The sequence below is a fragment of the Dermacentor variabilis genome, chromosome 1 (genome assembly GCF_050947875.1).
Source record: "Dermacentor variabilis isolate Ectoservices chromosome 1, ASM5094787v1, whole genome shotgun sequence".
NCBI lineage: Eukaryota > Metazoa > Arthropoda > Arachnida > Ixodida > Ixodidae > Dermacentor > Dermacentor variabilis.
Window position 1 is genome coordinate 122,901,743 of NC_134568.1, and position 24,313 is coordinate 122,926,055.

At 44.2% G+C, this 24,313-nt stretch overlaps 1 protein-coding gene across 1 annotated transcript in view; it reads right to left on the reverse strand.

Moving 5' to 3' along the window:
• Positions 1-13,431, reverse strand: part of LOC142584166 (putative phospholipase A1 magnifin) — a 49,656-nt gene extending 36,225 nt beyond the window's left edge. Inside the window, exons 1-4 of the mRNA XM_075694337.1 lie at positions 13,413-13,431; positions 10,938-11,019; positions 10,577-10,683; positions 4,282-4,581 (exon numbers count right to left, since the gene is read on the reverse strand). Of these exons, the coding sequence (XP_075550452.1) occupies positions 4,282-4,581; positions 10,577-10,683; positions 10,938-10,956 (426 nt within the window). The 5' untranslated portion in view covers positions 10,957-11,019; positions 13,413-13,431. The remainder of the gene's footprint in view (positions 1-4,281; positions 4,582-10,576; positions 10,684-10,937; positions 11,020-13,412) is intronic.
• Positions 13,432-24,313: the final 10,882 nt, after the last annotated feature.

Genomic DNA, 24,313 nt, shown 5'->3' on the forward strand with positions numbered 1-24,313 from the left:
GTTCAGGGAACACGTTATTTAATCCAATTTGTGGAATATTTTTGAGGTTAGGTGGTGTGCTGCGTTGTCAATGTTTGTTGCTCGGAGGGGCACCTCCGACAAGCGTCACTTGTAGTGGGAAACAGGATCCGCCCTTCGACAGATGAAATAAAAAGACGACAATCCTGGTATGCTGTTCACATTGATTAGAAAAAGTGGACTCAAATGACAGGTCAGGTGCCTTTCGCAGTCTGTCTAGGGACGTGTCGGCTAGCGCGCAGACCAGAACTTGCCCTTGCGCTCACCCGATTTCGAAGGTGCGCATGAGCTGAGCATTTGCAAAAGCTGTGCATCATTCTGCAATAGCTACGCTGCGCTTGTGTTCCTTGCCTGACAGCGTACCCTTCCCTAGCTGCTATTTCCCTCTTCTATACTTTGAAATAATCATGTCAATAGCAGGTTTTTTGTAAAAGAACAGTTTTTGTCTTTCTGGTCTTTTCGTCCAATTCTATCAAGAAATGCCCCCGCATAATCTCGTCCTTTCCTTTGACTCTCAATTTTCCTGCAAGTCTTTCTGGTCTATAGCCTTCCGGTGGCTGGCTTTCTGGTCGCACAACCTCAGTGGAAAGGTGTTGACGACGCTTCAGTCCAATAATTTGAGAAGCTTGACTATATGCTCTGCCTCCAAATGGTGGGCTTTCTGGATCCACAACTAGAGTTTAGACGCTTTATAGAGCAAGATTTTGATAATGCTTGAGAAAAATGTGTTGGTTAACTATATTGGCCTCGAGCTCCACCACTGGAAAAGCTGGCGCCACCGTCGGCGTGACGTGCTAGGAGGGATCACGTGGACATAGCGGCCGCGTCGGCTGCTTCGGGAGCGCCGAAGCCAGCTGAAAACGAGAGTTTAAATTCCCTCGTACGCTGCGGTCCTCATTTAGTGGGGAGATTTCCCCGCTTCCAGTGTCTCCTTTACAACGCTTGAAAGCACTACAATAGGTAGTGGCTGCCTTTGAAGGCGCGCAACATGGTAGGCTACTGCTCGGTGCCGCAGTGCCGGGCGTACGTAACGGAGGCCGATGTCAGCCTTCTTCACACGTAGGCGCAGGACAAGAAGCCGCGTGAAGCTTGGCTCGCGAACCATAAAACCGGCAAACAGTCATCGGCTACAACTCGAGTATCCAGCAAGCACAGACGCGAGGAAGATTTCTGCTACGGCGCCGTGTCTGTGATGTTCGAAAACGCGCACTGAGGTCGACGCTCGCCCGAGTCCATTGCCCGAGTAATGTCACGACGGTTTGGTCTATGAACTTGTCGATGCTATAGATACTGGCAAGTTCAGTGGAGTGGAAAGGGAGTGGTAAGAAGCACATTAAAAAGAAAGCATGGCATATGGTCATGTTTGTGTTATGAATCAGTGCACTGGATTACAAAAAAGGAGCAGCGGGAAATCGCACGCTGAGAACACCGATAAGCATACAGTGTGACGCAACTCTAGAAATAATATTGAAAGGTAAAAGAATTTAGAATAAAAAAAATATTGAATCGTCGCGACGGCCCGTACATCACAGTCCCCGTAGGCGTCGAAGTCTCTACAATGAAATTATTTTTTGAACAGCTCTGATAGCGCCCACGCAACAATGGTTGCTTGTATACTGTCAAACGCTCATATTCTGCGGCCTAAAGCTCATGGCACAGTGCGAAATCGAGCACGCGGCGAAAGCGAAACAGTGCGCGGACAAGCATGCAGACGCGCAGTCGGTCGCTGCGAATCTGTGCGATCGCTGCATTGAGGCTTCATTCTATTACGCTACATTTAGTTATACAAACACTATAAGAACATACTTCATGTAGTTTGTTCTCAGCGTTTACCTACCTTTCACGCAAGAAGCCGGTTCAGGAGACTCCATCGCGGCGACCGCGCGCAGTTGCGTTCACTGTACGTATTCGGTAAAGAGATAGCGTCTGTAAACGATTGTGCTCTTTCAGTTTGCCCAAGATTATTATTTAGACAGTAAAAAGCTTCTCTCGTTTCGAAAGTACTTACAGAAATGTCCGGAAGAGCTCGCGCGTGGTGTTTTTAGTGAGCGCTGACAGCAAAACCTATGAGGAGCGCGCCACGTGATCCCTCATACTACGCCAGCGAGCCGCTTCCGATAGATGGCGACTCCGTAACTCCTCGCCGCCAATAGACATCATGCTCTCATCCTCCAATCGATGGTACAACTGCAATTGACGCGTTCTTTACGATTACGAAGATGACGTCTGTCGGTATCGCCGACACTACTGCATAACGATTTGCCTACGAGCATGTGCAATCTAGCGGCTGCATTATTATCGAAGGAATCCGCGCGTGACTTTAATTAAGCACGCTGCAACGAAACAACGATTATTGAGGCTTCATAAGCAAGTAGCAGAACAGTTCAGCGGGGAGACTGCTGTGGAGTTCTGTAGGAAGGGCGCAGGTCTGCGGTGTGTACCCCACCGGTGCCAGGGATAGCCTGTGAGCACGTTTCATCAGCATGCAAGTTTTTCGATGAGTACGTTTAGCTTTGCACGTGCAGGTTGCAGCGTTTAGTTTCCAAAATGTTACTTCGTTTCGTGCGACACATTCGCCTGCTCATGAGGGACCGCTCGCGAACTCTTCTATGAAGCTGAGTAACTTGATGCTCCAAACAAATAATTGCATTCAATAGACCAGGGCTGCTCAACGTCCGAGTTCTGATTTCTATGGTGGTGATAATTGCATGGATATATATATATATATATATATATATATATATATATATATATATATATATATATATATATATATATATATTGAGATAAACGACAATTTTGTATCCTAACACGATAGCCGTCGTGAACCGTTGACTGCGTCAAGCACTATAACAGGTAAGGGGCTGGTGTGGGATTTTTGTTCGGGAGCAGAAAAGAAGGACGCGCGACCAAACACACATCCGATTGATTCACGGGTTTTAGCGTTCAAAAGCTACACTGGGGCGATGAGAGACGCCGTAGTGGACGGCTCCAAAATAATTTTTACCACCTGACGTTCTTGAACGGTCACATAAACCTAAGTACACGACTGTGTTTGCATTTCGCAACACCTTCTCGGTGATGCCGGAAGGCTGCGGCTCCAACTAGCACTATAGAGCTCATCGCGCACCAGTGTTGGACGGAGTTTGAAGAATGCATTGGAAGAGGCCCCTCATTTTGTTTTATAAAACAGCCCGATAGCAAAAAATGCAGAAATATAGCTGACAATGATTTGAGACTAGCCTCTTCCTTCGGTCGCAGACGTTCCGTTTGATATCTCTGATCAAGAGCCACCTTCTATTTTCGATGACTGATCATAACCGCCTGCCATAACAAAACGTGCTCAGGATGGCAGCAAGTACGATGGCTCCGAATATAAACTGCATTTTCGCAGTTTTCTCCCAATTGTGGTCAGTGCGACTCCAAGAGAAGTTCGCTTTGGTCCCCCTGGGAGTCGTGCAGCCCTGCACTAAGATTTATGCTCTCGTCTTCCGATAGCCGGCTGTCTGGCCGCATAACTGGAATTGTTGCATTCTATATAAAGCAACATTTGGAACATTGTGCTTCAGACAAATACCTTAATTCACTAAATTTCATATTAAAAAATGGAAGTTTGGCCTGCATTTTTAAAATTAAAAACAACCTTGTTTTTCTGTAAAATGAACGATAATAGGGCTTTAAAGACTGCCATTTTAAACTGGTCTTAATCGGGTGGCACAAAACAATCTACTTACTGCTGCCCCTTTTGTACAGTTCCGTACCTCTTAGGCGCTAGGATGCGTGACCTAGCTTTCACCGTGGTTAACCAGCAACATAAATTTTGCCGTGTAGCAAACAGACTGCAGCTGAAATAAATGCTAACACGTAGCGCGCTAGCCCTCCCTCCGTAGCAGAACAACATAACTGATTTCATCGTCGGTAATGACAATTACTACGAAGGGCTCCTGAGCGAACGAAACGTAGTATATTTGTTACAAAATATCAACAATTCGCCACAAGCAGTTGTAACATCTCCTGGCGTTAACTCTGATGGGAAGGCACTTTTACCTCTCCATGCTAAATAACTTTGGATATTCTTTTAATGTTTCCAAAATTTCCGGAAAGAAAAACATGTTTTAATCCTGCTTTTTTTTTCACGCCTTAAAAATTTCTGGAGCTTTTAGATCTTTGTTAGCACATAAACTGCTGCAATGCTGGTAGTTCATTTCTGTCAACTAAGAGGCTCACATGCGTGGTTTTATGAGTACTGCAAAATCTGCTTACCTCTCCAAGGAGTGCGTCTTTGATGGACTGTGCCCAAGGAGTGTAGGCAGACTCCAGCCAGCCATGTATCAAAATAAATAACGGTTTCTCGTTGCCAAACTCCACCAGATACCAATAACTTCCTTTTGGCCTCAGCTGGAAAATTGTTGGAATATGCCGTTTTTTTCTTGAATATAGGTGAAAAAGGGGCATGAGAAGGTTTGGGTTGCTTGGGAAATTAGATGGATGTGTCAGTCGGTCGTGTCGAGAGAAGCAGCCCACGTTAGCGTAGCAAATTTCTTCCTTTGTGGCGCGTCCACCCTGAGAAAGAAGGAAAGAAAAACGAACAGGCAGCAATGATATTACCCACTGTGACTTCTCATGCGACTACGCCTTCTAGGGAACCTGAACGCTTTGTTTTTCTGAGCATCACAGAAACGCCGACGAAACCTTCCTCCTAAAGATGCTAACAAAACCCAATCGACGCTGCGTCAGCGCTCCATGGTATTCCGCTGGAACACGACGGGGTGTATGAAGCGTCTAATAACACAAATAACACAACTCAACCAGATTGCGCACAGGATGATGTCAGTCGTTAAGCTTAAATTGTGACTGAAAGACGAAATGTTCCGAAAAGGAGCTGAAGCCATCGTTTACTTTCGCGTAATTACTGTGCTCTCGCTTGACCCCGGCGCGTACGCAGCACTCGTAGCTGCAGGCCACTCTCTGGAAATGTCAGTAAGTGGAGCTGTGTATTCTATTACGTGCGTTCCCTCCTTCTCAAGCACGAAGACATAGACGGACATTTCGGGGAGCTGCTGAGGAAGATATACAGAGACAACTGAGTAGGAATTGTATGGGAAGGTCGAAAATGTAATGGAGTGGTGGAAATTCATCAAGGACTCAAGCAAGGATCTCCTCTGTCTTCATTGTTGTTCACTCTTTATTGTTAAGGGCACAGAAAGACCACCGGAAAACGGTGAATTCGGTGTTGATTTATCATACATGCATAATGAACAAATGGCGTAACAGGAGGTCCCGTACTGATGTGTGCCGACGACATGGGGCTACTAGTGGACGATTCAAGAGCTTACAGACACTTGCGAATATGTGTGGCAACAGAGTGACAAATCTTGGCCTTAAGTTGAGTACAGAGAAATTGGGAATTATGATCTTTAATGAAGAGTCGAGTAATTACGTAGTGTCAATTCAACAGCAAGTCATACCCACAGTCAAGCAATATAGATACGTCGGCGTACACATAAACGAAGGAAAGACTTACTCAAGCACCCACCAAGAGAATCTGAAAAAAAGGGGGGAAGCGGAATACTGCTATAATGAAACAGATCACTTTGGGGCCACATAAATATGAGGTGGTGAATGGAATCTGGAAAGGGGAATAATGGTGCCAGTGCGAACGTTCGCAAATGTCATTCTTTGCTCAAAATCGGATATCTTGTCGGGGTTGGAAGTTAACCAAATATCGGTAGGCCGGTTGGCTTTGCGAGCCCACGACGAAACCACAAATGAGGCAGTGCACGCTGACATGGGTTGGGCCTCGTTTGAAGTAAGAGAAGCGCAGAGCAAAATTAATTTTCTAGGAAGACCTAGGAGCATATGAAGCAAAAGAAAAGGGCGGCTTAAGTGCACAAGTATCTGTACCAGAAAAGCGTGACACAGAATGCAGGAAGTGGTCAATAAAGTTGTCAACCAAGTACAGGGTAATTGAATGGGTAAATAGACAACCAGCAGTTATCAGAATAAAGTTGAGAGAAACAGATACAGTGAATTGAATGCAAAGAACGTAAACAAATAAGACCATGGAGATTTACAAGAATGAGAAGAAAGAAATTATAAAGGAAAATTTGTATGATAACACGAAGGGAAGTGCCTTGCTATTTAAGGCTCGAGCTGGTTGCCTAAGGACAAAAAGCTACCGCAGCAAATATTCGCAATTAGATGGAGCATGTGCATGCTGCAGAAACAATCCGGAGACCCCTCACCACATGCTAATGGAATGCGAAGGGCTTAACCCAGTGAGACCTGTAGATAACGTACACCTTCCAGAAGCGTTTGGATTAAAAGTGGACGGACGCATAAACCGGCCAGCAGTCGAGATAAACAAAGTACGTTTAGAGTATTGGGGGAACAAAAGCAGGAAAGAGATTGATACGATAAAATCTGTTACAGACATGGGTTGGTGCAAGGTAGAAAGAGAAGTTTTGAGGAAGAAAAAAAAAGGTTAAAAAGATTTATACAAAATGCTAGAATGAAAAACATGTATAGCATACGTGAGTTACTCAAGCAGGCTACCTGACCATTTGTCACCGCCCCATTTCAGAGGGAATGCCAATAAATCATCATCATCAATCATCATGATCGTGGACGAACAAGTGACGTAGAGGCAGCAGCACTACATAATTCACTTGAAGAAAATATTCAAACGTATCACCGCGCGTAACATCAATGACGTCGACGCAGGACCGGGTGACTGCGGCGCACTTTCGGCACGAAATAAGTTACCTTTTGCCTTTTCAACTTTTCCCACCAGTAATCAGCTTGATCCTGTGGGCCGCTGTCGTTCCAATGTGCAGAAACCTGATCACCACAGCCGCTGACAGGCCCATGCAACCTGAGTAACTACAACGCTGCACGCCACGTACTGTGTAAACGCCGCCCGTACACCGGAGTGGACGTTTACGGCAGTAGTGGGTCCACCTTATTCATTCAGAGATTCTTATTAGCCATGTCAACCGCTGAGGACGCCGAAACATAGGCTATTTTGGACATCATCTGCAAGCCCACAAAGGCCAGCGACGCATTGATCATACGGTCCGACAGCCTACATATACACCCTCCGCCATGTCATACTAGATTAACTGCATTGTCACCTTCGCGCTTATTTAAGCGTTCACATGCCTTCAGGCGCCAGCCTCCGGGTGCTCTTGGAATGGGTCCTTCGCTATCAGGGTATAGAAAGAAATGAACACACTCCCTGTCTAGCCCTTAATGATGATATACCGAGCGTCCGTATCCGATCACCGAAGCCCGAGACAATATTGGTGAGTGAGCATGGGCGAGTACCCTTCTGGCCTATGCATTGAGAAGAGATCAGGCAGTCCCTTCCGTAGGGTCTGCGGGGAGCGTGCTAGCGCGATACAATCTTACTGAGATCATCCCCGAGCTTACACTTTAGTAGGTATTATCACATGTGCCCACATTCCCTTCCCCCAGATTATTCCCTTGCACGTGGGCTATCTGGGCCACACCCCTAAACGAACTGAGCCAGCTCTTCTAGTCGTCGGTAAGCCACGTCCACAACAGTCAGTTGACGATGGTACCGGTCGACACTTATCCGCCTAGAGGTTGCGTCACCTCCACAAAGGAAGACGAGTCAAATTAGAGCCGCCAATTTGCAAGATTTTCTTCATCTTCGTTATACGATGCGTCAATTTTATATTAACACTGTGTCTCTTCGAGGACAGCACGAAAAAATAGGTGCGAGTGCACTGCGTTACTTTGGTTTGGAAGGCGAAAACGCCACTCAAAACCTTTGGAACAGTTTGTCTATGGACAGACCGTTCCAACTTTGTTCGAGCCGCAGTTAAAGCCACAGGCTCAATGAAAATTTGTTCGTGATGTAAAGTGCAGTGTAAAAGTTTGGGGACGAGAAAAAGCGGTAAATCTTTTTTCCCTCGCAGCCTTGGCACAAAGGCTGAAATCTAGTGGCACTGCCTACGTGCGCCTGTTTGCCCAACGTCATGCATTAAGGTAATTTCACGTTGCACGGCTGTGTTAAAATAAACTAGTTTTTTTTTTTTTTTGCTGGTGCCGTAGTCCCTGGACTTTTGCTCTCGACCGTACGTGTGCAATCAAAGCGCTCACATTTCCATACGCTGAAATTCTGGACATTTGGGATTAGGGGTGCGCTAATATTGCAAATTTTTAATACGAATCGCATAGCCCCTGCTATTCGATGCGTATTCAGTTCGAGAGTTCACTATTCTAAGTTGTCAAATATTCATTTCTTTCGAATGTTTTTTCTGGCATTGCGGTTGGCAGCGAGATTGCCACTTCGTGCGCGTGCTAATGTGATCGCAACGTTTCGGGATTGACGGATGGCATAGATATAGGGCATGGAGATACAATGACCATGCGAATAATCATTATAATGTTTAAAGCATATCATCACCAATTACACACTCACCAAAGAAAAATTGCTAAACGCGTTAACGTCGCCAATCATATCCGAAGGATGGATGCACCACCAATTTTTCATTTGACCAGTCTGACCATTTTTCCGTGCATTTAAATCAGTGTACTGGGCTGCAGACACATTTCTCTACTCCAGCGATGGCAACACTCTACGTGAATCTGGTAACAATCCGTGCCCTTGATTCATTACGATCATTTCCCTGTTGCCCGAGATAGTCGAAAGCCGTTATCATTTACAAACTCGTCAGTTGTCCGAACGTCTAAATATGAACGGTATTGCATGCATGTGTCAGTGTATACACGTATAAGCCTGATTTCTTTTTTTACCATACGAATCCTACGCAAGATTCACATTTCAGTTTGCTTTAGAAATTACAAAGTATTCAATACTTGTCTCGATAGTCGGTGGTAGTCTATCTCGAATATTCGTATTCCATTTTATTCAAAATTTTACTATTCAAACATCCCTATTTTTGATTAATCTGCCCGCCACTCCGCGGCGCACTGTTTAGTCTTTCACAACCACTCCCGAGGTTCCAAGTTTCACAATAACATCAGTGAGTCAGGAAGGGATGCAAATCATTCTGCTCGGTCAGTAAACGAACGTAATGAGCGACACTGCGAATAAATATCCGCGCAGTGCCGAAACAGAGCCAGTGAACTCATGTTCGCTTTGTCGCGGAATGTATTTTTTTTCTTGTTCTGTGCGAAGCTTTTACGAGTTATACAGCCTTCCACAGCCTAGCTTTGCAAGTACATGAACCCCAAATTCAAGGAAAAGAAGAAGTGCTGCCCCGTGTGTGTTGTGCGCATAGACGGGTGGAATCAGTTTATAACGTGGCACTTGCAGCTCACAGGCTGTGGGATTATACATTTGAGAAAGACGTTTCACTGCCTGTCTCCAGCTCGCTGCCGCTAAGAGCCCTAATTGCTGGTGTCCGTCATTTCTGCCTACTGTTTCAAAACGCCGTTGCAGCAGTGGTAACGCTGCAGGGTGCGCTGAAGCACTGATATGGACACGTTTGAATTACGAAGACTGTAATTCGACGTGATATTTGACTTCAGCGGCGAACATGAATTGAAGGACCGAAAGAGAGCCGGCAACGCATCTTTCTGTACCTGTTATTTGTGGGCTGCTCAAGTCAAAGTAGTTAAGAAGTAGAACGGATGTTGTCGACATTGCTGGAATTTGATGTTTTGGATGGAGTCTATCGTCCAGTTTAATAGCCAATGTTGTATCGGCAAGCGAACCCTGTGAGTTGTGTTCATCTTGCTTCTAAAGTTCGTCGGCAAATCGCACGAACCAAGATTATATTCAACAATGAAACGATGAATGGACTCTCTCTCCTGTGTGTCTCTCGTTGCTCCCTGTGAGCGCATGCTGCGTCTCATCAGTGCAGGTGAGGGCGGCTCCTGCGCGCCGGGAAACAGTAAAGTGCGATGTATTTTCCCTGCTCCGCCTGTATACAGGCGCGGGCTGCACTATGCCGTTCGCTGCACTGCAATAAACCTTAAAGACAGGGCGCAGGAAGGCGACACAAAATCCCATTTTGTCAGGGATGGGAGAGTGTGCAAGCATTTGCTCTGTTCTTGGTGACAACGGTCAGTTGCACAGTACAAGAACTTATCGAGGTTGAGTTGTAATCATATTCTGATATATGTACTACCTGGGTGAGTGAAGCCATACAATTGTCTGCAGAGATGAGCGCTAAGTCTGAAAACACCCTCACCAGAACGTGGTGTGAGAGACAGAGCAAATGATAAATGAAAGGCAGGGAGGTTAACCAGGACTGAGCCCGGTCGGCTACACAGAACGTGCTGTTACACATTCTAATTTAGAACGTGCTGTTAAATTAGAATGTTTATTCTAGTTTGAAATCGCAAATGATGGCAATAGCTTGTTTAGCTCAAACAGTGGCTCGCAGCTGCAACGCAGACGTTTATGCTCGGCACTTACAAGGAACTTTGACAGAAGCGTCTGCGCACTTTTCGACGAGAGTAGTCTAGTTCGAGTGCCACGTTTTTCTAAAAACAATACTACGTTGCTTTTGAGCACGTGCTATATTGAAGATTTATCTCGTTAGAAAGCACCGGAACATACCTCAGCATGTTTGCTCTTTGCTTTTGCAGGCATTTCCTTTTCATTGGGTGTTCCGACTTGTCCCACGGTAGACGCATAGCTCTTGCATTGCAGGAATAGTAGAAGGACTTCGTAACGGGGCGGGCAGGGTAACATAAATGGAAGAGGTTTCGTCAGGAAGGTTTGAAATATTTTTTTTTGTCGGCAGAAGTGTACTCTTTAAGGCATGCGAACTTGTGAATAATTTAGTGATGAAATATCAATATGCGAATAAATTATACGATCGAACGTGCCAAGAGTATGTTCTGGGAGAAAACTCTGAATGCCAGAGTGAAGAACGTGCCAAGATCATCACACATGACTGATTTCAATATTTACTCACAAGTGATGGTTGTCAACATAATTCTGCACTTATTGCGAATTCTCCTGGAGACACCCCGTGTGAAAGTTCTGCATTGAACGTGCTGCACAGGAAGATGAAAGAAAGAAGAGGAAAGTAGGAATGAGAAAAAGCACAGTCTCACTGACTACCGTTGTTGTGAGCAACCTTTCTTGACATTCACTGAGTCTGAAACGGTTCGCACCCTCTAACCACTTATATGAGAACCATAGCGCTGCCATATCTGCTACTCACTTGCTTGCAATTGCGCGCATTGTGTTGGTCCGTGTGCGTGCTCCGCCGATGCCTTGTCGTAGTTTAGTTTTGTCGAAAAACCAAATGCGATTGACGCAGATCGTGCCGTTCACAAAACACAAACTCAGAGAGCAAGGTTCCGAAGCTGAAGCAACCACATTATTTTTGAGCAGCAAAATGGATTCAATAGCTACGAGCAGATTCGATATTAGCGCATGACAGATTGTATGTTCATTTATTCTAATAGAACAACCAAATTGTGTTGCACAACGCAGTTAGCTGGGACTCTTATAACATTTTTTGTGCATTGATACGATTCACAAGAAATTCGAATAAAACAAGGCTTGCGCTACTCAGAGGTGTTTTCTTACATTTTACAATATTTTAAAAATAGTCCTTTTCAACGATATCAAATGATATTGCATTATTCTTTCCCCCATTACATTGTTCCATCATTCAATTAATTGAGCCACTTCTAAGAGGAATCATTAGTTTGGCGAGGGCTCCTATGCTGAATACATAGGAAAATGGCAATCGTTTTTCTCGGCAACCACTGCACGAAATTTGATTAGGTTTACTGCATTTAAAAGGAAAAAGTGAAAGTAAAGTGACTTTTGCTAGCATATTTTCTAATTAGGCCGTCAATGTTCATTAAAACTTGCTAAAATTGCAAATTTCCAGAAAACGAAACTATAATTGTTACGACTCTTTGAGTCAGCAATGAAAAATGATATAACAATTCTGTCAATTGTATATAATAGTACATCTAAAGCGGAAAAATTGATGTATTACACATGGCTCTCACGCTTATCATTAATATGCGAGTAGGACTTTTGCAAAACACTTGTAGATAACGTAACAAATCCACGCAAGACATAAACTAACATTTCAAAGTTGTTTGCTTTGAATGCTCTAGTGGATACAGTTTACAGAACTGTGATATCTGTCTATGTGCAGAGCCACAAATATGTAAACTACGTGCTATTTTTTTCAAGCTTACCAGCATTTGCAAATTTTTTAAAGACATTCGGGCCCTAAATCGAAATTCCGCTTCCTGCAATCACTAGAATTGAACTTTCTCTCGCAAATGCAACCAATTTCGTCAATATCTGCTCAGTGGTTATCTCAGAAAAGTGTTTCTGCGTTTTACATGTATTTATATAGGCGGGATCAGTATTGGGCACGAGTTAAAGCTTCCTGTTAAACACGATATCTGTCGGAGATAATAAATACGCTGTTATCATAAAGATACATAAATTTCACAAAATACACTAATATTCGAAGTGATATAAATTGCTATAGATTCCAAAATATCAGGGCCCGCAATAAAGGAAAAAGAAAGCTCGTATGCTGGAATTGTTCCGAATAGCAAATTCTAGCCAATCTTAACGCTGCACATAATATTAGCGAAGGTTGCCGACCAATGGCAAACAGTAAATACAAACGAAAAGCTTCATGAACTCCGATTGACAACACTACTGACACCATGGACACTCTTGCCCCATCCTCCCATAAAATGATTAAAAGAAGTCTCTGTACATTGGTTCTTGGTGAAAAAGGCGTCTGACTGTGTCCGCATCCTGTCCTACGCCTCTTGAAACAACGCTCTTCTTCAACACAACACAAAGCTTAACTTCTGATACTTTTACTAGGTATGACGAATGCCATGCAAGGTTTCTGGTGTGCAAAAGCATAGGGAAGTCCTACTTAGCGATGTGCCTTTTTTTTGGATGGAGCATTTGCTTATTGCTAGACTCAAAGGTCCTTAGGCTCTGTGAAAGGTTATTTGGTTTCACACCTCATCTGCCTAGAAAGACACACGAGAGCTTGCGCAGCACACTTATTATTTATTTATTTATTTATATATTTACCCTCAAGGTCAATGGCCTTGAAGGTAATGGTATTCAGTGCGCTACCACAGATATGCTACGACTCGTCCATTAGGTATGACGCACTTGTGCCTGTATTCACGAAAATCTCTTGGGCTAGGGTTGCTCGTAAGAGCAATTCTCAGCCAATCCTGATGCTGAACACTATAACGCGAAGGCGACCAGCAAGTATCGAAGAGCAGTTACGAACGAAGACCTTTGCGAATTAAGCCCCTGAAGTTTTACATCTGCTCTCACTCTTTCTTTCGCTCTTCTCTCACCCTGGACGTGTGTAATGTAGCCGAGCAGATGCATGCTAGTTAAATTTCAAGTGTTTCGTTATCTGTCTACTTACCTCTCTTTGAGTATCGCTAAGAGGAGCACGAGACCTCGCTAAAGCGCGACAGTCGACGAGATTCGTTCGAGCAGGAACTAAAAAGATAATATATAAGTGTACATGAACGCGACCCAAACTTACTTTGCAGGCAGACACGCTGGTCACTGCGACGTTACCTTCTATGAGCTGCAGAGTGTAAAGCGAGCCAGCTTCATTGTTTTGGACAAGACGGCAGAAACAGCCTGGCTTGTTTATGTTGCGACGTGAGGAGAGTTGTGCTTGAGTCACCGAAAACAACGCCGGCAGTTTTGCGTCAAACGAGAATAGGCTGACCTTCAAAACAGACCTGAGTGAGGCAACTGCAAATCGGCTGCGGGAGACAATACAACTTGCATGAAAATGAATTGCATATGTCACTGTGACTATTTTTCGGCACAAAAGAAGAAAGACTAAAATGCACTGTAGGATAAATAACTTGAAGAATACGAAGCACAAGCGCTCGCGGAAAGCAGACTGAGCTCAAACAAGCATTTTTTTGTGCCCTAATAACTTATTTAACGTTAGCGAGAGAGAGAGAGAGAGAGAGAGAGAAGGATAGAGATGGAGTGTTATTTGAGTCCTCTCTTTCGGAAGTACGATTCACTACCTCACTAAGTTTACTTCCTATTTATGGTTAATTTAGCCGTCCTCGAAACCGTTTTCCTCTTGTTCCCGGGATATTTACGGCATATCAAAAAGAAAGAAAGAAAATAAGAAAGCATGTAGGTTTTGATAGTGAAGGAACTGGAACGACATGTCTGAGAACCTGCGTGTCACTAAATGGCTGTTTCCGATACGTCCGGATTAAACTGGCCTGTCTGGAGCATGTTGTGTCTGATGGAACGTTTTTCATGACACAGCTGCTGGTTTCATTTTTTTTTCAAATTGTTTCAATATTTTTTGCTGCGTGTAAGAGACACATCTGCGCTCTCCTTGCATTTCAAAAACGCTGGTCCTTTTCAAGTAGTAGTTTTGAAATGTGCTGCCGTGTAGTGCGTGGAAAATTTTTAATGAGAGCTGCATTCCGGGCAAGTTGGTAATCCATTGCTTAAATGATATTGCGCGACAAAAAAACGACACGGACGTGAGAGAAGACGACACATCAAGCGCATGGTGTGCGCTTGGTGTGTCGTCTTCTCTCACGTCCGTGTCGTTTTTTTGTAGCGCAATATCATTTAAAAATTTTTAAATTTTAATTTTAATCAACTGGTGAAGAACTATGCATGTGTCAAGCGTAGAAACGGGTATATGTAAACGAAAGCAAAGGGGGGAAAAATAGGGCGCTTGCTTTTCAGTTTAAAAGCCGAACTATTAAGAGACACAGCGAGCGAACTGCGCCCACTGACCCAATAACCAAAATAAATCCCGCGGGATTGTGAGTTGTAGGAGCTTCAAGGGAGTAGCATAATGGTGTTTCCCATATGAAGTGAAAATACACACACACACAAGCGCGCCCGCGCGGGTACTATGGAAAGAAAACTCATTTGGGCACTATAAGAAATGAGCTAATCAAAGCTGCATTGTGGATTGATCAATTTTGGCGGTACCACTTTCACTGTGAGCTGTGGGATGGAATGCTGTTGCGTCACGTCATTTAGAAGTGTTCTGAAATTTTACCAAAAGTAGATAGGCATCCATGGGCATTCTTTTAGTGATTATTTTCATTTTCCATCCTTCTTGTCGTTCGCCATTGTTTCACACGAAGTGGCGGCACTGCAATCGCGAAGATGGGCCACTTGGAAGAACGGATGCTAAAAAGTGAATGAAATCTGGGAAAGAAGAATCCTTCTAAAATACGGCCCCGTGGGTGCTACTACTGCGGGCAGCATTAAGGAAAGTTAATCGACAACTACGCAGGAAGGAACAATCATCAAAAGAGCTCTCGCGAAATTCGCAAGGTGAAGTTAGACTCATGAAAAGGGAAGTTATCTTCCATCTGTATAATCGACAATAACTGGAAACTCAGGCTCAATTTTTGTTGGTCACAAATCATATGAAGCCAACAGACAATGAAACCAAGGACTGCGTAGGGTAAAATACATTGTTTTAATTGAAATGTAGAAGTGATAAAGAGAAATTAAAGTGCATGATAGGACCGTTTACCGCAGATGGGAACGAAACGCACATCTTTGTACTACTCATGCAATGCTCTTACGAATTGAGCTACAGCGGCGGCGCCTTTTCCCATCTACTTTCTCGGGTCACTTGTGTATGTGTACTAAATCTAGCCCTGCGAGTGTTAGCTCACGCCACCCATAATTTTCAAGTAAATTGCCCTATCATTTCCTTGGTCTGTTTGGCCTCGTATGGTTGTGACTAGCAAAAATGGAGCCCTTCACTTGCCCTTCTTGTCGTTAATTACATAGTGAGTGCTTCAACTTGGGCAGCTTTGATACCTTAAGGTAGCATATGAGGGCGTATTGTTGCGTTATTTTTTACGAGCAAGCGTACATTCCCCGTCTGTGAAATAGGCGAGAACATGTGCGTCGCCTCGAGGAAGAAGGCGCCTGGTGGTGGAGGAGAGAACCGCGCGTCGGGAAAGTACGGAGGAGCGCGCCGAGTGCGTGGCAAAGCAACGCCACGTAGAGGAAAGTCTAGGTGGCGTTGAGCCAAGCGGGCAAGGAGAAAGGACGTGAAACGTCGCGGAGGAGGACGGTAGGCGGAGGCGCTCTGGGTTGACCTCCCCTGGCAGTTGCTACGTGTTCTGTGTGCGCCGTGGACGTACCGGTTTCGTCTCGTGATCGAGAGGTCGAGCGCCGAGCGAGACGGACGGAGCAGCGACGCAAGCGGCGGCAGGTCGAGCTCGAGTCGACCGACCCCGAAGTCGTCGTGAGCGAGCTGAACAAGTGCGGCATAAGGCGCGGGTTGGGCGTGCCAAGGAGTCTCCAGAAGAGGAAGAGGAGTAAGCGAAAATGAATAATGTGAATGGGCACATTACCAAATTGCTTGCAGTAATAAAGGCTGTGCATTTCCTTACAGTTCTTTACCATCTTTCCTAATGACACTTTACACTTCATAATAATCTAAAAGCGGTCGGAAAACATACAAAATAAGAAATGAGCCTTGAAAAATCCGCCACGCTTACACACAATCAAATCATTTGTAAACCATTCTGCGCGCAATGCACAAAAAAGGGGAATTGCACCCATACGCTTGAGTGTAACCCATATTCACAAAGTGAAACATCACTGCAACACTTTTCCAAGTTCACATACTGCGTGTCATCCGACTGCGCTAGAGAGTTACTGTGGTCAGTAGCAATCTGTATTTACTCTCCTTTTCCTTTATTTATCTAGGTATTTAAAATAGACAACCAATTATTATCACCACTACTACTGCGCCAGCGGTAGAAAGTATGCTTTGAATCTGTGGCAATTTTCATGAGTGCTGGTGAGTCCAACTTTTTTATATCGAACCGTGGTATTTTCCAGTGATCCACCTGTTTCGATTGCGCCTTAAGGGAACTTTTTAAACGGAAAGCACGCTGCCAAAGTAAAGTGAACGACCACATTCGGCGCAATCATGCCCGTTGAAAGTACAAAACTGCGCGAACATCGAACAAGGTGGCTAACTTGACAAGTATTTGATTGAATAACACATGGTTAATGTTCTTAAATATAAAGAAAACTTCATTAATACCTTTCCACCACAGGCCGCATTACCAGTCAGCACAATATATCATTTCCGGCTCCGCAATATTATCCACTGAATCTTATAAATATCTTGGCGTAATATTTTCAAGCAATCTCTCCTGGTCAACCCACGTAACAAACATAGCTAACTCCGCGAATCGCGATTTGGGCTTTCTTAGTAGGCACTTAAGAGTCGCTCCCCCATCAGTGAAACTACTAGCTTATATTGTATTTGTTCTCCCAAAGTTAGAATACGCATGTGCTGTCGGGGATTCTCATCAATCTAACCTATCTAATATTTTCGAATCAGTCCAAAATCGTGCAGCTCATTTTATTTACTCTGTGTATTCTTACCATTCCAGCATTTCCGAGCTTTAGGCTCGTGGTCACCTTACCAACCTTGAATTGCGACGTCACATATCTACACTATGCCCTTACCATACATTTTATAATGCTCCCTTCGAAGTTCCAGCTATCTTGCCAGTTCATCGCTTGTCCAGCCGCACAAACCATTCCCCAGTGGTTTACCCTCCACCAGCGCAAACTACCACTCATCTTCACCCCTCCCCTTTTTTTTTGTGACGACCGCACGAGACTGGAGCCATCTACCTGCAATTGCCGCGCACCACTCCGATCTACATCAATTCAAGGCGGCACTGGAATCACACTTTCATTGTAATTAAAACCCAGCCCTCATGCAATACCACAACTGGGGTCTTTGAGGTATAATAAATGAATAAATGAATAAATAATTTCATTGTGCACTTGCCACTCACCCTTCTTATCGCAATATTCAATGTGTATTTTTTTTCTGCTGACCGTATGCTGGGCTATCGCCACAAGTTGGGCTACTGCGCCTCCTATTTATTCCGCGCGAGCGTGCGGGCGGGAAAAGCATTGTCCTCCGGAAAGATGATCCAAATTTATATTGAATTTTAAAAAGATGGAAAGGCAAAGCGTTCCAGATATTATTACGCCCATCCACGTTACAATTAACCGCTTCCGTCTGCAGAATTCTTAATTAAACTTTTTTTAGAAAGGTAAAAACGTTCATGCCCTGCGCCTTCAGCGTGCAAATAAAAATTGGAGGACGCTTAAGCGTCGCCTTCAAGAGTGGAACGCGATAGCGTTATCGCACCCCGTTCGCACCGCCTACTCAAACGATCTACGCGAACCAAACGTCGCGATCGGCACGAACAGCCGGGCCGCGACGCGCCATGAAGGCGGACGCGATCATGGGGCGAGTGGCGCGCCACGTGTCGGGGCAGCGCCGTACATTGCGAGGAGAGGGTCTTCTGTGTTTGCCGCAAGATGGCTCTGCGTGTGCGCAGAGCCCAGAAGAAATGTAGCGGAAACGTACTTCGCTACTCGTGAAACTGCGACTGCTGTAATTTACATGGTCATAATTACAGATATACACCGCAGTATAACTTTCTACGGCACGTTTCTAAGGCAACACCGCATTCACTGGAGGCGATTTTGTCCGGCTTTGAACGATCGAACTCGTGGCTGAGTGGTAGCGTCTCCGTCTCACACTCCGGAGACCATGGTTTGATTCCCACCAGCCCATCTTGCACGATGTTTTCTTATTTATGTAGTGCCTTCTGGAATTTATCGCTCACGGCCAACTCCGCCGACGCCGACACTGTCGCGGACGACACCGGCTTTTCTGCGACACGAGCTCCTTAACGCTGTCGTCTGAAAATGAATTATTAATAATTGACATTTTTCCGTCTTTGTCAGACCGAGGTAGCTGGCAAAGTAGTGTGGCTTGAAATATGTGCGCCGACTGATTCTCGCTGTTGCTTCATGACATCCTCACTTGATGCGCCAGGACATAGTACAGAACAGCGGAACGTGATCTCTGACCACAGAAAGTAGTGCTAGCTTCAATTTCATTGCAGCGCCGTACACAAATGAATAAGGCGTTACAAAATTACACAGAATGGTGCAAGAAAAGAAATTGGGAATGCTTTTTCATTATATATAAGTTAACTAGTCATGACGCAGCTTTCGACCAAAAAAGCAGTTTGCGAAGGTTTCCTTTTTTCAGCATGCGCAACTTAGGTTGATGAGTGAGATGTGAATAAGAAGCAAAATGACGAGCTGAAAAAAAAAGACAACAGAAGCAAGGTCAGTTGTCAACGCAGAGATGCGAGCATGCATGCGTCGTGCTCTGGACCACGCCCTCTTTAATCTTTTCTAGGTTCTTTGAAATGGACGAATGCGACGCTGGGATAGCTTCGCCGCAAGTAAACAAGGAGTTTCCGCAATTTCTCAGGTTGATCGTCCTCCATGCCACGTCGCGTGTACCGAGAAATTTGGCACAGTGGGCATTTCAATTGTAGTTGTTTTATAAAGCATGCGCAGGCCGTCGTTTTCAAGGTTGGTTGTCAATTCACGAGTATAAATATTTCACAAGGCAAAGAGGGACGGTGGTTCGTTACGAGCTGTCGGTTTGTAGACGGTCGCAAGCGACTTGTGAAGGCCGTTTTATTTATGTGTCGCACGGCATACGTTCCTCCTCTCATTTCTCTTGTTTCAACGTTATCTAAGAAGATAACTGGGTAAACTGGGCAAGTTGTTATTGAATATAATACTAATAGTCTACTGTTGTTATTAACCGTATGCTGCAGCGTTGTAACGGCATATCGCAACAAAAAGAAAAGTCATTGTTGAAGTTTGAGCCTCATAAAGCCACGCCAATATCAAGAAGCAGCATTGAACTATCTCGAACTTGCGTTGGGGATTCACTGCGAGGCAGCATTTAGGGCCCTAGTGTCGTGTTTACTGCAATGGTAGCTCTAAGAAAGCGAGCAGTTTTACGGTCTAATTTACGAGCTTCTGCTTCCAAATCCGTACAGGAGCTGCGTCCAGTAGGCGAAGAGGAAAGTAAAATACAGGGAAAGCCACGTGAACAGCCGACTACCTAACAAGACTGATACATTACAGCAAGAGCCTATGTGATTATATTCACTTGGGATGGATTCAGCAAGTGCGCCAGTATACTGTTGTAGAAATTATCGTTGCTTCGTCAAAAAAGTTGACGTTTGGTGAGGGCTTAGAGCCCCTAATGATAAGAAGAAAAAAAAAGCTTACCACGAACATAACCACAATTTTAAGGTAAATATGTTGTGAGCTATAATAATGCATGAACGCCAGAGAAGAGACGAGAAAATATAGCACGATGATCGCACGCTTTAAGTAACAGATGGAGTGATGAACCGCGTTTGTGCCTAGGCTTGACCTTGTAGGCTGGAACAGCGATTGCTTCACCCTTCAAGATAACCAAATGTCTAATGGAGTTGAAAGTGAGAGGGTTGTCAATAATGCAAAAAAATAAAAAAAACATGAAATAAATGAAACGAGGAAACAATTGAGGGCGCCTATTACTTTTCAGACAGCGCAGCCTTTCATTGGAATGCCAATATATTCAGGTGGCGTGCAGTAGTACGATAGACTCCTACCGTCCTTGCCCGCCACTCCGTGCGGAGTGGTGGGCAAGGACGACATCGAGGCACCCTCAAGGTGCGCAATATTCAGGAGCACGCTTGCCATACTCGCGCCACTCTGTCGACGCTGCCGGCTGGTGCGCCTAAGCTAAGCGCTTGGCAAGGCCGAACCGGTTGCCCGATTGTTTCTCAAAGAAGAGAAAGCGCCGTGTGTCTACTCGCTCCGATTTCCTATGGCTTTAAATAGCCAAATGAAGCGCGTTCTGTTCTTTTTTCAACTAAAAACGGAATAGCTTTCTCAGCAAGAACGGGATATCTTCAGAAAAACTGAAGCGCGTGTAACAAATCCGTACGTTTCCTTCTTTAAAGGTTACAAAGAGTAAATAATTGAACTTAATTAGATCCCTTAGTTGATAATAGCTATATTCATACTGATATAGCGGAATAAAATTCTTGTCTCACCAATAGAGAAAGGCGAACAAAGAAGTCACATTCTGTCGGAGCCACTGCTGGAGTCTGCAGTACATTGAGTAAGAGGATACGCCTCTACATTCAGGCTTCTGTGCATTAAGGCATACATGTAAAAAAAAGCAATGTGCTTCTCGATGTCTTAACACAGACGAATCGCGAATCACCCATCCGCGCAGTGAACACATGCGGTCACTTCAAGCATGCCGCATCAGAATAACGATGACCATCGCTACCGTAAGTATCGCAGGAGGTGCCTTACTGTTTATGTTTGAAATAAGGGTGACCCTAAAAAGGAATTATGTGGGAATCATGAAGCTCTTAAAGATATCATTATGAAAGTTCAGCCTGGCATGCAGACAAAGAAAGGCTCATGTCGACGCGAGTGCAGTTGCCCTTTCTTCGCTTTCGTCTCTAAGCCCCGATGAATTTTCCACGCCTACCCATCTCAATTAACTCAGCTTACCCAAGCTTTCAAGATTTCTTTATTATTCCTGTGTTGAAGGAAAGTCTCTTGTTTCCAATTCATTCTTTTTCCTTTGGCGTTAACGTTGCAGTGTCGAGTCGACGTATGTACTTTGGTTGAAAACTGCTCTATTGAGCGATCCGGCACGTCAGCGGCATTGGCGTTGCGCGCGCGCACGCACGCACGCGCGCACGCACGCGCGCCCGCACGCGCGCCCGCACGCGCGCACGCACGCACGCACACACACACAGGCTTGAGTAAACCGTCACAGAAGAATAGAAGACAAGCGCAGCGTTACCACTGCTCGAGTGGGTGCAGCCAGACCGTGCGGTTATCAGCTGATCCTGCTGAACCTTGCTGGATCACGTGGATCTTGTCGCCACCAGGACCTGAAATAAAAGAACGCTGCGGCATCGACGAAACACCATTTCGCAACAGAAGCAGCGTGTAGGAAAGACGCCTAACATTTCCCTGCTTGATTTTCCAGGTTTGAGACTTTACCTTATAGTGAAACTTATCTATTTGTTAGCTTGCTGCCTCTGTTGCGAAACCACTGTTATCTTTGACTGCTTTTCATGGTGACAACGGAAGTGTCAAATTTAACGCGGGAACTGCGCGAGGAGATAAGGGAGCTTAAAGATAGTCCTGAGTTTATCAACAAAGAGTTCGAAACACTCAAGGAGGACTGTGATGAAATGAAAGCGGAAAATGTAGCTCTCAAAACATTGCAACAGGCACTTATGCAGGAAGTCGAAGCACTAAAAAAACAATTGCGTGAAACATCGCCCAAGGTCGCTGTTCAAGACCAATAATCTCGTAACAAAAACATCGAAATTAAGGGAATTCCGTAGGAGAAAGCTGAAAACCTAGTTGATGTGCTAGGCAAAGTAGGCAACGCACTGGGTGAACCGATTAAGAAGGAAGACATTGAGATTTGCTATCGAGTCGCTTCACGAAGGGCGGATACGGAGCAGAGCATTGTGGTTGTTTTCAACCACCGTGCAAAGCGTGAGAAAGTGCTTGAGAAAGCGCGGAAGGCTAGAAATAATTCCAGTGATCTAGGATTTGACAAGTGGCAAGCAATATTTGCAAATGAGCATATTTGTCCACAGCTAAAGAAGCTTCTTGGCATGGCCATTGCTAAGAAACGGGAACTAAACTGGCGTTTTGTAACATCCTATGCAATTCTTCTTTAACTTCTTTAACATTTGGCTCGTAGTCTATCTCTCCCAATCCATGCCCATCTTTCCTTGGGATTTCTCTTGACTGCAACTTGAAATATAAAGATAACTCGTCCTTACTTTACACAGGGTACATTAATCTCGCTATACAACTCATTAATTCACTCACATATTAACTACGGCATAATATGCTGGGATAACACTTATAATGCTCACTTGGCATCCGTCCAGATAATCCAGAACGAATCCATAAGAATTATTACAAGCAGTTCACGCTTTTCAAATGGAAAATCACTACTACGTAAAAACAACATCCTAGCCATTTCAGAACTCACCAAATATTATCTAGGGATATTATTCTACAAATATATGACTAAGGAACTACCATCGATCTATTTCTCACCTTGTGACCTGATAGCTCATATATAGTCACATTATATTTGCTCTCAATAATAATTTCCGTCTAAAGTGCGTACTAACTATGGTAAACAGACTGCGGAATTTTCTTTGATATCGCTTTGGAATACTATACCACCTATCATCAAAAATGCAAAGAATTTATACCAATTTAAAAGAGTACAAAAACATTAATAATAAATACTTACTGATATTGTCTGTATTTTCTTTTCTACTTTTATTCTGTTTTTTATACTGTCATGATGTTAACAAGTGTTCTTATTATTCATATGCTACAAACACGTTTTGATACTACTCTTAGCTCTCATCTGTACTACTGATGCTTTAAACATTGTATATCATCATAAATATCTTTATGGATGTCTCGATACAGTCTTCGAATATGGAACCTATTTATGTATACTACGTACATGCAATTTTCTGTATTTTTACCAATAAATAAATCATGAAATTATGAAATTATGAAATTTGACTTCGTTGCGAGGCACATCTGCAAAATATGAGCGAGTAGACACGTGTACAAAAAGATTTCCTTGATCAGTTTTCTTATTTTATTTGCGCCATGGGAATGGTTTCAGCAAGAGACGTCATAAAGCCGAATTCGTGCGATTGCCTTTCATTTATTCACTGTGACGCACAGTCGGTAGACACAAACATGACCAGTTGATCGCGCTTATCGGTGAGTTCCCGTTTCAATTTGACAATGTAATGATTACGGAAACATCGCATAGATCAGACTGGGAAGTGTTTCGAATGCCTGGTTTCGAAACCTTCTATTTGAATCGCTCTCATAGGTGTGGCGGGGGTTTATTACAGCTTGTATCTGAGGAAATTTCATGTAGAATGCTTCCAGCTTACTCTGCATTGACAACAGATCACGAAGTGTTCAGTCCAGAATCACAGAAGTGTGTTTGCACTGTTGTGTATCGTCCTCCTAGCGACGTCGTTGAGAGTTTTTTCGCGTTTCTTGAAAGATTGTTGTGCTTCGTCAGCACAAATCACTTGCAACTTGTCATTGGCGGGGATTTCAATTTTAGCCTTTTAGTTAATACACCGAAGTCGGGAAGATTGCAGATTATTCTTGATTCTTTCTGCTGCAGAAACGTAATTGTGGCACCCACGAATTTGTACCAACTCCGAAAGCTTGCTTGATTTGTTTATCACGAATAGCTCGGACGGTTATGTACAGTCTGGTGTAATTTAAAGGAAACATAGGAGATCACTCGTGTGCATGATATATAAGGTGAATCGCGCATTTTGGAAG